General features: G+C 45.7%; 1 protein-coding gene across 4 annotated transcripts in view; it reads left to right on the top strand.

Annotated features, from left to right (window-relative positions):
- The window catches only part of dennd4b (DENN/MADD domain containing 4B), a 33,275-nt gene extending 22,995 nt beyond the window's left edge, over window positions 1–10,280 (top strand). For 3 of the 4 annotated variants that reach the window (XM_083899522.1, XM_083899521.1, XM_083899523.1), the window contains 18 exons: window positions 27–127; window positions 206–421; window positions 1,072–1,217; window positions 1,315–1,448; window positions 1,536–1,650; window positions 1,993–2,199; window positions 2,572–2,700; window positions 2,776–2,917; window positions 3,030–3,188; window positions 3,609–3,855; window positions 4,650–4,956; window positions 5,049–5,153; window positions 5,409–5,584; window positions 5,710–5,863; window positions 5,950–6,189; window positions 6,282–6,378; window positions 7,091–7,256; window positions 7,336–10,280. In XM_083899522.1, coding sequence (XP_083755648.1) covers window positions 27–127; window positions 206–421; window positions 1,072–1,217; window positions 1,315–1,448; window positions 1,536–1,650; window positions 1,993–2,199; window positions 2,572–2,700; window positions 2,776–2,917; window positions 3,030–3,188; window positions 3,609–3,855; window positions 4,650–4,956; window positions 5,049–5,153; window positions 5,409–5,584; window positions 5,710–5,863; window positions 5,950–6,189; window positions 6,282–6,378; window positions 7,091–7,256; window positions 7,336–7,609 — 3,115 coding nt within the window. In that variant the 3' untranslated portion in view covers window positions 7,610–10,280. The remainder of the gene's footprint in view (window positions 1–26; window positions 128–205; window positions 422–1,071; window positions 1,218–1,314; window positions 1,449–1,535; window positions 1,651–1,992; window positions 2,200–2,571; window positions 2,701–2,775; window positions 2,918–3,029; window positions 3,189–3,608; window positions 3,856–4,649; window positions 4,957–5,048; window positions 5,154–5,408; window positions 5,585–5,709; window positions 5,864–5,949; window positions 6,190–6,281; window positions 6,379–7,090; window positions 7,257–7,335) is intronic. The other variant, XM_083899524.1, reaches the window with a different exon arrangement.
- The last annotated feature ends 1,168 nt before the right edge of the window (window positions 10,281–11,448 follow it).

Consider the following 11,448-nt stretch of genomic DNA (forward strand, 5'->3'; position numbering starts at 1 on the left):
ATCTTTCCTTCTGCCTCTCGTCTCAGGTCTGATGAAAAGAAGCCGTTGTCATGGCGATCGTTGCCCAGGAGGCACGGCAAGGTCCTGTTCAACACTCTCACCAGCCTCCATAAGACCCTGGAGAAGAGTGAGTCATGTTTTTGTCTTTTTGTCTTTCTTCTTCTCAGTGTTTGACTAAAGCTTCAATGCTGCTGCTTTTGTGCAGTTTGCACACCCGGCCAGGAGGAGGCGACGCTGGAGTTCCTGCTCACCGACTACGACCAGATCTACAGGCGTCAGAAGCAGCTGGAGCTGGAGATCCAGGAGGGCTTTCTGCGCTTCATGAGCTGCCTGCTGCGAGGATACCGCTCCTTCCTGCTGCCCATCACTCAGGCGCCGTCGGACACCACGACCGACTGCAGTTCTCTCTTCAACCTGCAGGGTGAGCGCTCACAGACTTGACAGACAGCACAGTACGGTCTTATTTATTTGTTATTGGAGGCTTCTTCAGTTCTTTCAGCTCATTTCTGAAGATTCCTGCTCAATCATCGTTCATTCGTTTTTCAAAATAAAACCAAGAAAGAAAAAAAATGACTTGTTTTCTCAATATTTGTTTACTAAATCAAAATGAAAAAACGGATGACGACTGATACGGTCCATATGTTTAAAATACATAAACAATGGGAGAAATCTCATTTTTTCGTATATTTGTCACTTTTAATATCGTAAATCTGGAACTTTATTTTCTCGTGTATTTGTCACTTTTAATATCGTAAATCTGTGACTTTATTTTCTCATATATTTGCCACTTTTAATCTCGTAAATCTGCGACTTTAATTACTCGTAGATTTGTCGCTTTTAATCGCGTAAATCTGCGACTTTATTTTCTTTTAGATTTGCCACTTTTAATCTCGTAAATCTGGGACTTTATTTTCTCGTAGATTTGCCACTTTTGATCGAGTAAATCCTCCAGTCTGGCCATACTTCTTCTTCTTTGGTTTGTTTTGCAGACCCTCTGGTAGCGTTCTAGTAAAGGTCACTTCCGTTTTATTTTGAAAAACGAATGATACGTGGAATTTCCTCCTGCTTCAGGTTTCCTGAAATCTCGCGATCGGACGCAGCAGAAGTTTTACAACCAGCTAACGAGGACCCAGATGTTCACTCAGTTCATCGAGGAGTGCTCCTTCGTCAGCGACCGACACGCCTGCCTCGAGTTCTTCGACGAATGCGTCCAAAAGGTTAGATCGAGGTTAAACATGTGACACGGGGGTACTGAAGGGGTCGTGTCGACTTTTCCCGCGGCGTTCGCTAGAGTTGACGTGTTTGTGTTTCCAGGTGGACGTGGAGAAGCCAGAGGAGGTGAGGTTGATCGATTTGGATGAGACTCACAGTGGAGAACACACCGTCTTCATCATGCCACCGGAGGAGCCGCAGGAAGCTGACGGCTCAGAGTGTCCCGCCCTCTACAGGTACGACAGGAAACAGGAAATGAAACAAAAAGCTTGATTGTGTCCGTGTCCCACACTGATTTGACGTTGTCCTCATGTGTCTATTAGCTATGAGACGTTCCCCACTCTGAGGCCGGAGCTCTTTGACCAGCCTCAGGACCAGCTCCGCGCCCCGGCCAAAGGCAGCGCCCCCAGTAGCCCCGCCCCTCGACGCACCAAACAGGTACAAGGAGATGAAAAACATGACATTTGAGTGAAGGGGGTTTCACAGCGTGACCCAGTTTTCCCTGAAAGAAGAGAGAAGGAGGAGGAGGAAGAGGCTCGTGAACAGTCTGACGGCATCATATCATTTTTATGACTTGTCATCAATAATTTTACACACATTATCAAATATTTACACGTCGTAGACTTTAAGCATGGGTTTGTTTTTCAGGGTTTAAACGTTAACAAAAGACATGAAACTGAAAAATCATCAGTAAAACAAAAAACTGACACAAATGTTATTTCTTTTATAAATAAAAATCTTTAAAAGTCTGATCCATCTCTGATGGTTTCCACTCACCAGGAGATCAAGTTGGCGCAGAAGCGAGCACAGAAGTACGCGGCCGTCCCTGACATGTGGTCCAAGTGTCTGCTGGGTCACTGTTATGGCCTCTGGTTCATCTACCTGCCCACGTTTGTCCGCGCCGAGAGCACCAAGGTCCGAGCCCTGCACACGGCCTACGACGTCCTCAAGCACATGGAGAACAGGAAGGTGGTGCTGCCCGACGAGGTGAGTCTCTGAGTCTGGGGTCAAAGTAGTGAGTGAGTGAGTGAGTGAGTGAGTGAGTGAGTGAATGAATGAATGAATGAATGAATGAATGAGTGAGTGAGTGAGTGAATGAATGAGTGAACGAGTGGGTGAATGAATGAATGAACGAGTGAGTGAATGAATGAATGAACGAGTGAGTGAATGAATGAATGAACGAGTGACTGCGTGTAAACGTAAAATTAGAGAATTGAAAAAAAAGTCAGAGTTGTGACTTTAATATCAGAATGTGTGTGTGTGTGTGTGTGTGTGTGTGTGTGTGTGTGTGTGTGTGTGTGTGTGTGTGTGTGTGTGTGTGTGTGTGTGTGTGTGTGTGTGCGCGCATGCTCGTTCCAGGTGTGTTACCGGATCCTGATGCAGCTGTGTGGTCAGTACGGGCAGCCGGTCCTCGCCGTTAGAGTCCTGCTGGAGATGAAGAAGGCGGGAATCACACCCAACACCATCACCTACGGCTACTACAACAAGGTCACACTCGCACACACACGAACACACTAACGCATTTGCCGGTTCCATCTGACGTCGTCTGTCCTCTGTCCTCAGGCGGTGCTGGAGAGCAAGTGGCCCTCGACCAATCAGGGCGGCCGTCTCCGCTGGGCCAAGCTGAGGAACGTCCTGCTTGCCGTGGCCCAGTTCAGACGGCCAATCAGACGCAAGAAGAGCGGTTCGGTGGGGTCTCGAGGAGGTCAGTTTAATCCAAGTCTGCTCCTGCTTGGTTGTCATGGTAACAGTGCTTTGATTCACATTTCAATATAAATCAGTGTTATAAATGTTTGTTTGTTTGTTTTTTATTGCAGAAGCGATGACGGAACCTGACCAGAGGCTCCACCCCCAGTCCACTCTGATTCGTCAGTCCAGTTGGAGTGGTCTGTCTGAAAGCTCCAGTCACGAGTCTCTGACCGGTCCACTGGTGAAGAGCAACAGTCTGAACAGCATGAAAACGACATCATCTGACAGTGAGACATTCGTCCACTTTCACACAGTCACCGTAATCAAAGAATTAACACCTCATTAAATATATGACAACATCTTAAGAATGTGTTTACTGCTTTTAGTCACTGTTAGACAGCCTTTTTTAACGGGAAAGTGGAGTTTGTGAGCGTTCTCAGTCACCTGCACCAAAGTCCATAGAGAAAATGGTCATTTTAAGCTTGCATGGACACAGGCACTGTTGGTCTATTTGCCTTTTTTTCTAAATTTGTGTCACTGAGATTAATTTAAAATTAAAACACTGAAGTGATAAAACCCATACATTTGAACTGACTGATGAAGGCAGCAGTGACTCAACAACTCCCGTTTACCATTATGTTAAAATCTCTGGTTTTCTCAATGGGGTTTTGTGCGGGTGAATGAACTCCAGTTTCCGTGTTTTCCAGAGGTTAAACTCTTTAAGAAGACGATGCTTCGTAACACTGGCCCAGATAGCTGCGGGGAAGCCGCCGCCGCCTCTCGTAAGCCCCCACTGGGTCCCAGAGACGCATCTGCAACGCCTTCAGCGCCTCCTGTTGGTGGTGTCCTGGTGAAGCGGAGTCAGGTTTGCCTCTCCAACTTTTACAAAGAGTGCGCAGAGTCGATGGGCTCGGAGCCGGACTGCAGCTGTCAGCCTGCAGAGAGAGACGGGAGGTAAGAGAATCAAGGCGATCATGTCTGAAGAATATACAAGAATATATACTACTGCTTTATCTTCACTGTTAGACAGCATTTTATTTAATGAACCACTCACTCTCCTACACCAAAGTCCATAGAGAAAAGTAGTGATTTAACCACAAGGCACACGGGGGTCGATCCACTGCTGCTTTCAATCATCTTTTCATCATCTTTTAAACTCAGTCCCTCTGTGAGGGAATGAGTGAATGAATGAGTGAGTGAATGAATGAACGAGAGAGTGAATGAATGACTGAATAAATGCGTGAGTGAGTGAACGAGCGAGTGATTGAGTGAACGAACGAGTGAGTGAATGAACGAACAAGCGAGTGAATGAACAAGTGAGTGAGTGAATTAAAGTGATTGAGTGAATGAGCAAATGAACGAGTGAATGAATGACTGAATGAATGCGTGAGTGAGTGAATGAGCGAGTGAACGAACTAGTGATTGAGTGAAAGAATGAGTGAGTGAATAAACGAGTGAGTGAGTGAGTGAACGAGTGAGCGAACGAGCGAGTGAGTGAATGAACGAACAAGCGAGTGAATGAACAAGTGAGTGAGTGAATGAACGAGTGAATTAAAGTGATTGAGTGAATGAGCGAATGAACGAGTGAGTGAATGAGAGAATGAACGAGTGAGTGAACAAATCGGGTTCGCCTCTCCTTTCACTCAGCTCTTCAGCGGCCCCCAGGGGATGATCCCATCTGTAAAATCACATGTTTATATTGAATGGAGTTAAAGATGGTAATACTGATGTGGCCGTTTGACCTTCAGACCTGCGGGCGTGCGCGACACGGTCGGAAGAAACAAGGTTGTAGATGAGAACTACAACAACGTGTCTTCCCCGAGCAGAGGTTTGGCCGGGAAACTGCAGCAGCTCCTCACTCCGACCAGACACCGAGTGTCGGTGCGACGAGCCGCCAGTGTGGACGACCGGCGGCCGGGAGGAGGAGGAGGAGGAGGAGGAGGAGGAGGCGGAGGTGTCGGACGAAGAGTGTCTGAGCAGAGACCGTCGAGGAAAGCTCAGGTGGCTGAAACTCTGCTGAAGGCCAAAGATCGACTGGTCAACGCCACGTCAGAGGTTTGTTTCATCTCATCACAAAGGCTTTTCATTATAAGACAGAAATGTTGTGTGTTTTTATAATAACCATGTTTTATTTTGTCTCCTCTCAGAGTTCATTGTCTGTAGGAAGTGACCTCGACCTGACGGACACGCCCACTGCAGCGTTTCCTCTGCGCAGGTCCTGGGACACTAATCAGGAGGTGGCAGGACTCGAGGTATACTGGCTCCTCCCGCCCTGTGTGTCCAGGTGTTCTCTCTCTGACTCCTCCCTCCCTGTGTGTTGAGGTGTTCTCCTCTGACTCCTCCCTCCCTGTCTGACTCCTCCCTCCCTGTGTGTGCAGGTGTTGATGTCGAGCTGCTCTCTCTCTCTGACTCCTCCCTCCCTGTGTGTGCCGGTGTTTATGTCCAGCTGCTCTCTCTCTCTGACTCCTCCCTCTCTCTCTTTGACTCCTCCCTCCCTGTGTGTGCAGGTGTTGATGTCCAGCTGCTCTCTGTGTCGCAGCTGTAACTCGTTGGTCTATGACGAGGAGATCATGTCCGGCTGGACGTCGGATGACTCTAACCTGAACTCGTCGTGTCCGTTCTGCGGCGCCTCCTTCGTGCCCTTCCTGAACGCCGAGGTCTGTGACCTTGGGCCGGTCAGCAGGTACGGAGACGTTGGCCACACCCCCCCTCCACACACACACACACACACACACACACACACACACACACACACACACACACATCCTTAGATCTGTGTCGGTAAAAACACTTCCTGTTTGTCTGCAGTGCAGAGCGGAATAACTGGAACGCGGAGGACGACGTGGAGAACGCGACGAGGCCCCCCAGTGTTCAGGAGGCGTCACTGCGACAGTGTAACGGCGTGAGCGAGGACTCCAGCTCTGAGACCAGCAGCTACTCCGAGAACAGCAGGACCACCACGGTAACCACCCTGATTGGCTGAATCAAATCACACTGATGGGATTCAGGTCAGAAGAATCTCAATCACTCTTCCTCCTCCTCTCTCAGGGCTCCTCAGTGGGAGGAGCTCCTCAGGTGACGGTGGCATACCTGAGCCCCCTGGTGGTGAGGAAGGAGCTGGAGAGTCTCCTGGAGAACGAGGGCGAGGCGGTGCTGGCTCAGCCCCAGTTCCTCGACAGCCACTCCATCATCTTCTGGAACCTGGTGTGGTACTTCCAGCGCCTCGGCCTCCCCAGTAACCTGCTGCAACTGGTCCGAGCCTCGCCGCTCGTCAGCCACTTCACCCAGGTGACAAGAAAACTAAGCCGTTTTTTGGAATGTTACATTTTGTATGGCTTGTGTTTTTAATAACATGTTTTTTTTTTGGTAACCTTTCACAGTCGGAGAGCTCAGCGGTGAGGGTGAGGCTGCTGTGGGACACTCTGTCTCCCGACACTGACCAGTGGCCTCCTCTCTACGTCCTCTGGAGGATCCACAGTAAGACAAGACGCTCGCACACAGCTGATATTATTTTGTCAAATTTCAAATTAAACTAAAGTGGGGTCAGCACTGACTGTTCTGTTGATATTTTCCCCAATTAATTTGTGTTTTCTGGCACAAAAATGGTAGAAAATACACTTCACAAAAATAAAATTGAGTTCCACCGAATTTCCCGAAAACCTGGTAGGAAGATGTTACAGACCAAGACGAATAAAAAAGTCGACTGTAACCATGGCCTCAACTGGACAGGAAGTCGACAATTTAATTTTGGACCCTGCATAAATGAGAAAACTTGTCTGTGTGTGCCAGTTTGTACAAGGTTTTGCGGATTCAAACCAGCGTTGCCACGGCAACCCTTTTTGGTGAATTTTGACCATTCGCCACGAAACAGGAAGTGCCCTATGACTTTGGCGTACATTCAGTTCCATCGAATTTCCCAAAACTTGGTGGGAAGATGTTATCGACCAAGACGAACAAAAAAGTCGACCGTAACCATGACCTCAACTCAACAGGAAGTCGGCCATTTGGAATTTTGCCTAATTTTGATAAATGAGTGACACATCAAAGGCGAAAAGTTGTTCGAAAGGTTTTGCGGATTCAAAAGTGAGGTCAGGGAACTTGCTTGACTGGGTCACAAGGGCTCAGTCATGACAGTGTGCAGTCCTAGTTTAGTTTAATTTATCTTGTCCATCGTTGCTTCGTCCACCAGGTGGCGTGCCGATGAGAATCTACAGCTGGCGGAGACACAACCACCCGTTCACGTTGTCCTTCCTGGAGGAGGTGCTGCGCTGGGTCGGTATGAACGAGGTGCACAAGGCCGTCACGCTCTTCCTGGACACGCTGGACAAACAGCCGGGGTCGCCTCGAATACAGAGGTGTGAACGTTCATATAGATTATAGAGTATAGATTATAGATTAGGACACACAATAAAGTTTGTTGTTTGTGTTTTGCAGGAGTTTGTACAGAGAGTTCCTCTTCCTCACGCTGGCTGCGATGGGCAAAGATCACGTCGGTAAGACTCAAACACTCACGTGGATTATTAGAAAATGCTCCGTAAAAACCACTCCATCTTTCTCCGCAGCTGCGTTCGATAAGAAGTACAAGGCGGCGTACTCGCGCCTCAGCAGCACGCTCGGCCGCGAAGAGCTGCGGAAGAAGCGAGCACAGCCTCCGAGCCCCAAAGCTGTCGACTGCAGACGCAGCTTCCACCCGCCACTCGAGTGCTGACGACCTTCCCCCCGCCCAATGCTGGGGGATCCCCCCCACGCTGCCCTCGCCTGCTTGTGTTCTCTGCCTCTCTGCTGCCCCCTGGTGGATGTCGCAGGACTGCGCTCCCTCCTTTTCTCTCCTGTGCTCCTGCTCTTTGACGATTGAAGCGGCAGAAGGAGGAGAGCGTCGGCAACGTAGGAAAGTGCAGATGTTCGCAGATGTTCGTGCATGTTGGATCCGCTCGGTTGTGTTGGTGTTGTTAAAAAAAAAAATGCAATTGGACGATAAAAAAACCATTGAAAGTTTCTGTGGGAGCTTGAAAATCCTCTGAAGACTCTCTTATTTTGAAGGATTACCGTGACGACGGTGAGGTGAGGCCACAGACCAGCGTCCAAGAACTCATCAAACAGGAAGTGGAATGTTTCAAACTTCCTGAGATGTTTCTGGACACTGACGGCGCCACCGTCCTGTCAAAGCAGGAAACTAATGAAAACAAAAACCACAGATATTTTTCGGGTTCCGTCGGGTTTTTATGTAAAATTTGGTCTTTTTAAATTCTCAGATTCTTTGTGATAAATACAAAGAAAATGTATGAGTGTTCCAGTTCACGTGTGTCGCTTTAAGGCTCCAGTTCCGAGTTTCAAAAATTTCTGATTTCTTTACACATCAAATGGAGGAAGTGCTCATTGTTTCTTTTTCGCCGTTTCCCTTCATCAACACTTCCTGGTCGCGTGGTTCTGAGCCAGATTAGGATTCTTGATATCTCGAGGGGGGAGGGGCTTAAATTTAAAAACCCTTCATCGCGTTGTTGTTGCGTCGGCTGCCGTTCTGTCTCCTCGTGTAAAGTCTGTACAGCAAAAAAAAAAATGTAGATAAATATTATTTATGGACTCGATTAACGCAGAGTTTGTGCGACAGCTTGACAATTATCGCAGAAAACAGCATCGTGGTTATATAAAGTTTTTATCGCATTGTTTTTTTTATTATTATTTTATCTCCTGCCGTGATTTAAAGGGACAATGACGCTTGAGGAAAAGATCGGAGAGGAAAATAAAATGTAAATACGATTCCTCAAATTTTGAGGAAGATAATTTCACACAAATGTAGATGCTCGAAAACACCGCAATCACAAATCGTTTCATTCTCAACGTTTGCTCACTTGACTTCCCAACAAATTGCAAACTTTCTAACATTTCTGATGTTAGGAGAAACTCACTCCTGATGATAAATTTCAGCGCAATTTCTGACTTTGTATGCGATGTTTACATTTTCAGTCGTACGTTTTTGCGTTTACTTCAAAATTTGTTGAAGTAAGTTTTTTTTTTAGAAAATGATGATTTCTGCTGATTAAAGCTGCTGTCTGCAAACTTCCTGTTAACCTGTCCTCCCCTACGTCGTCACATCGTGAACACCTCTGGTAAAGGGGGCGGGGCTAACCTCACAAAACTACCCAACAATTAAATTTGAAGAAATATTGAAAATAAAATCATACGTTACGTAAAAAACAGAAATTTAGAATATTTTCTGAATTTATCGTCCCTGAAACGTAATGTGTGATCCTGTTTACAACTTACTAATTGAATTAGCAAAACACGATTGTTAAAAGGGAGATTATTTTCAAACTTCAAGTCACTTCGTGTTTGAACCACACTTTCAACGTCATTGATCGGATTATTAATTATTCTTTACGACATAAATGAGCCGCAGGTGTCAGATGGAGGCGGGGCTCGAGCCCAAAAGAGGGCAGCGGCGATTCCTGCTCAACATCAAAGTTTCGACATGGACTGAAGACGTTTTATTTTGAACAGTTTTGGTTTCACTGCAGTCAAAGCGTCACAGAAAATCTGTGTTAAAGGGAACATTCAGGTTTTTTGTGACACGGACGCTTGTTCACAGTTAAAAAGAAAGTTTACGTCTATATTTGCCTCTTAAATGACTGTTAAACACCATTGTCCATGAAAAAACTGAAGTTTGCACCAAACCCCACAGAGAAAAGAAGCAATTTAACGTCACAGCACACAGGAGTTCCTGATCCACTGCTGCCTCCATCTTTACGTTCAAACGTGTCACTTTTTCCACTTCAGTGTTTGAAATCCTTTTTGTTTTTAGTAATTTGTTTTTCCAGTGACACAACTTCACCACACGAGGCAGCAGTGGACCAGCAGCTGCTGTGTCTTTGTGAGCTAAAATCACTGATTTTCTCCATGGACTTTGGTGTGGGAGAGTGAGGGTAGAGTTTCCATTGGAGAAAGCGAAATTAAGCAGTGAACATTTTCTTAAAATGCTGTGGACTTAAAGCAAGCTGAAATAAGTGTCTGTTAAGTGACTAAAAATCTATTTTTTCCTTTTCCGTGGGATGGAGCTAGCGTCTGTGTCTGTTGCCGGTTGCCAACAAAACAGGTGCTGAGTTTGCGTCAGTGCCTCCTACAACAACCACACTTCCAAAATAAATAAATAAAAAAATGTTAACGCTGAGGACTGAAGCCGACTGTAAGGGAAATGGACGAGGATGTTTTATTGTTTGAATGGCGACGGTTGGTGCAGAGCAGAGGCCTGTATTTAAGCTAAATAATTGTGTTTTGCTGTTGTAATTTATAAATGGCCGTGTAAATGGTTTTGTTTTGTTTTGTTTGGAGGATTTTTGTTTTTGTAAGAAAACACAAAAATAAAAGATGGTGATGAGCCAGAAGTGCTTTGTTTTCTTTGAGAGAAAAAATAATGTCATCAGGCCCAGGCTGAAAAAGACACAGCATCTTCAAAATAGGATTTTGGAATCGAGGTAATCTTGCCTTCAAAATAAAAGCATTTGCTATTTAAAAAGAAAATAAAAATAATAATCTAATCTGGGCCGTAAGTGAAAACAGCAAAAACACTCCACGCAAAAAAGGGTTAAGTTAAAAATAACTTAAGTCTTAAGTCTGTTGGAAAAGATTGCAAATATGTATAGATTAATCAGGCGAGAGATTCTATTTGGTAAATATTTAATATATAAATTGTATATTTCAATAAAAATATTTTTCCTTCAAGAAACTCCCGAACTTTCCCTTTAATATTTGGATGAATTAAATTTAGCTTGATTCAATGACTGTTTGATTTATCTACATGTATATGTAATAATTAATTTTTAAAATATGATTATTATTGCTTTATTTTGAAAGTTGCGACCGGATGTTAGGTATGTAATTTCCGCTGAAATCACACACGTCGTGATTTCGCCACATAAATTCCTCATGAGCGTGAAAACCAATAACACCCTGAAGCCCCGCCCACCCGGAGCCCAGAATGTGACCCGTTGACCGGAACTGGACCAGGACCGGGACCGGGCCAACCTGGGACCGACGAGCGCGAGCAGGTGAGTTAAATATAAGCGTTTTTAACGTGTCGTTTATCGTAACGTAGTTTGTGACGTGTTTATTTAGATTTATCTTCAACACAAACATAACCAAAAAGAGTGTCTTTATTTCCGGGATGACAGAGTCACCGTGGCGCGTGCTGTTGTTAGCTTGCGTCTCTCCTGCCAAACTCCGTTAAGAAATGCAGCAATTTAAGTCACCCACCAGACCGCACTGCTCACTGTTACCAGAGGCAAACCCCGACTGAAAACATCCAAATTTCACGATAAGACGTTCTTTTTAGTGTGATCCGTTTATGCCGAAGTTGAAAGTGCTCCGTACTAATACGGGAATTACCCGGATTAAAACATGAACCGTCGCATATTTTGATTTATAAGCGGCGAAACCTAAAATTGACTAATTTCTCAGTGGAATTCGGAGTGATGTTTTGTAACGAGCTGAACTGACGTACTCCGGCTGCAGCGACAGTTGTGTCGTATTTTCGAGTTAATCTGATTAAACTGT

This window comes from Microchirus variegatus, assembly GCF_963457635.1.
Source record: "Microchirus variegatus genome assembly, chromosome: 1".
Taxonomy (NCBI): domain Eukaryota; kingdom Metazoa; phylum Chordata; class Actinopteri; order Pleuronectiformes; family Soleidae; genus Microchirus; species Microchirus variegatus.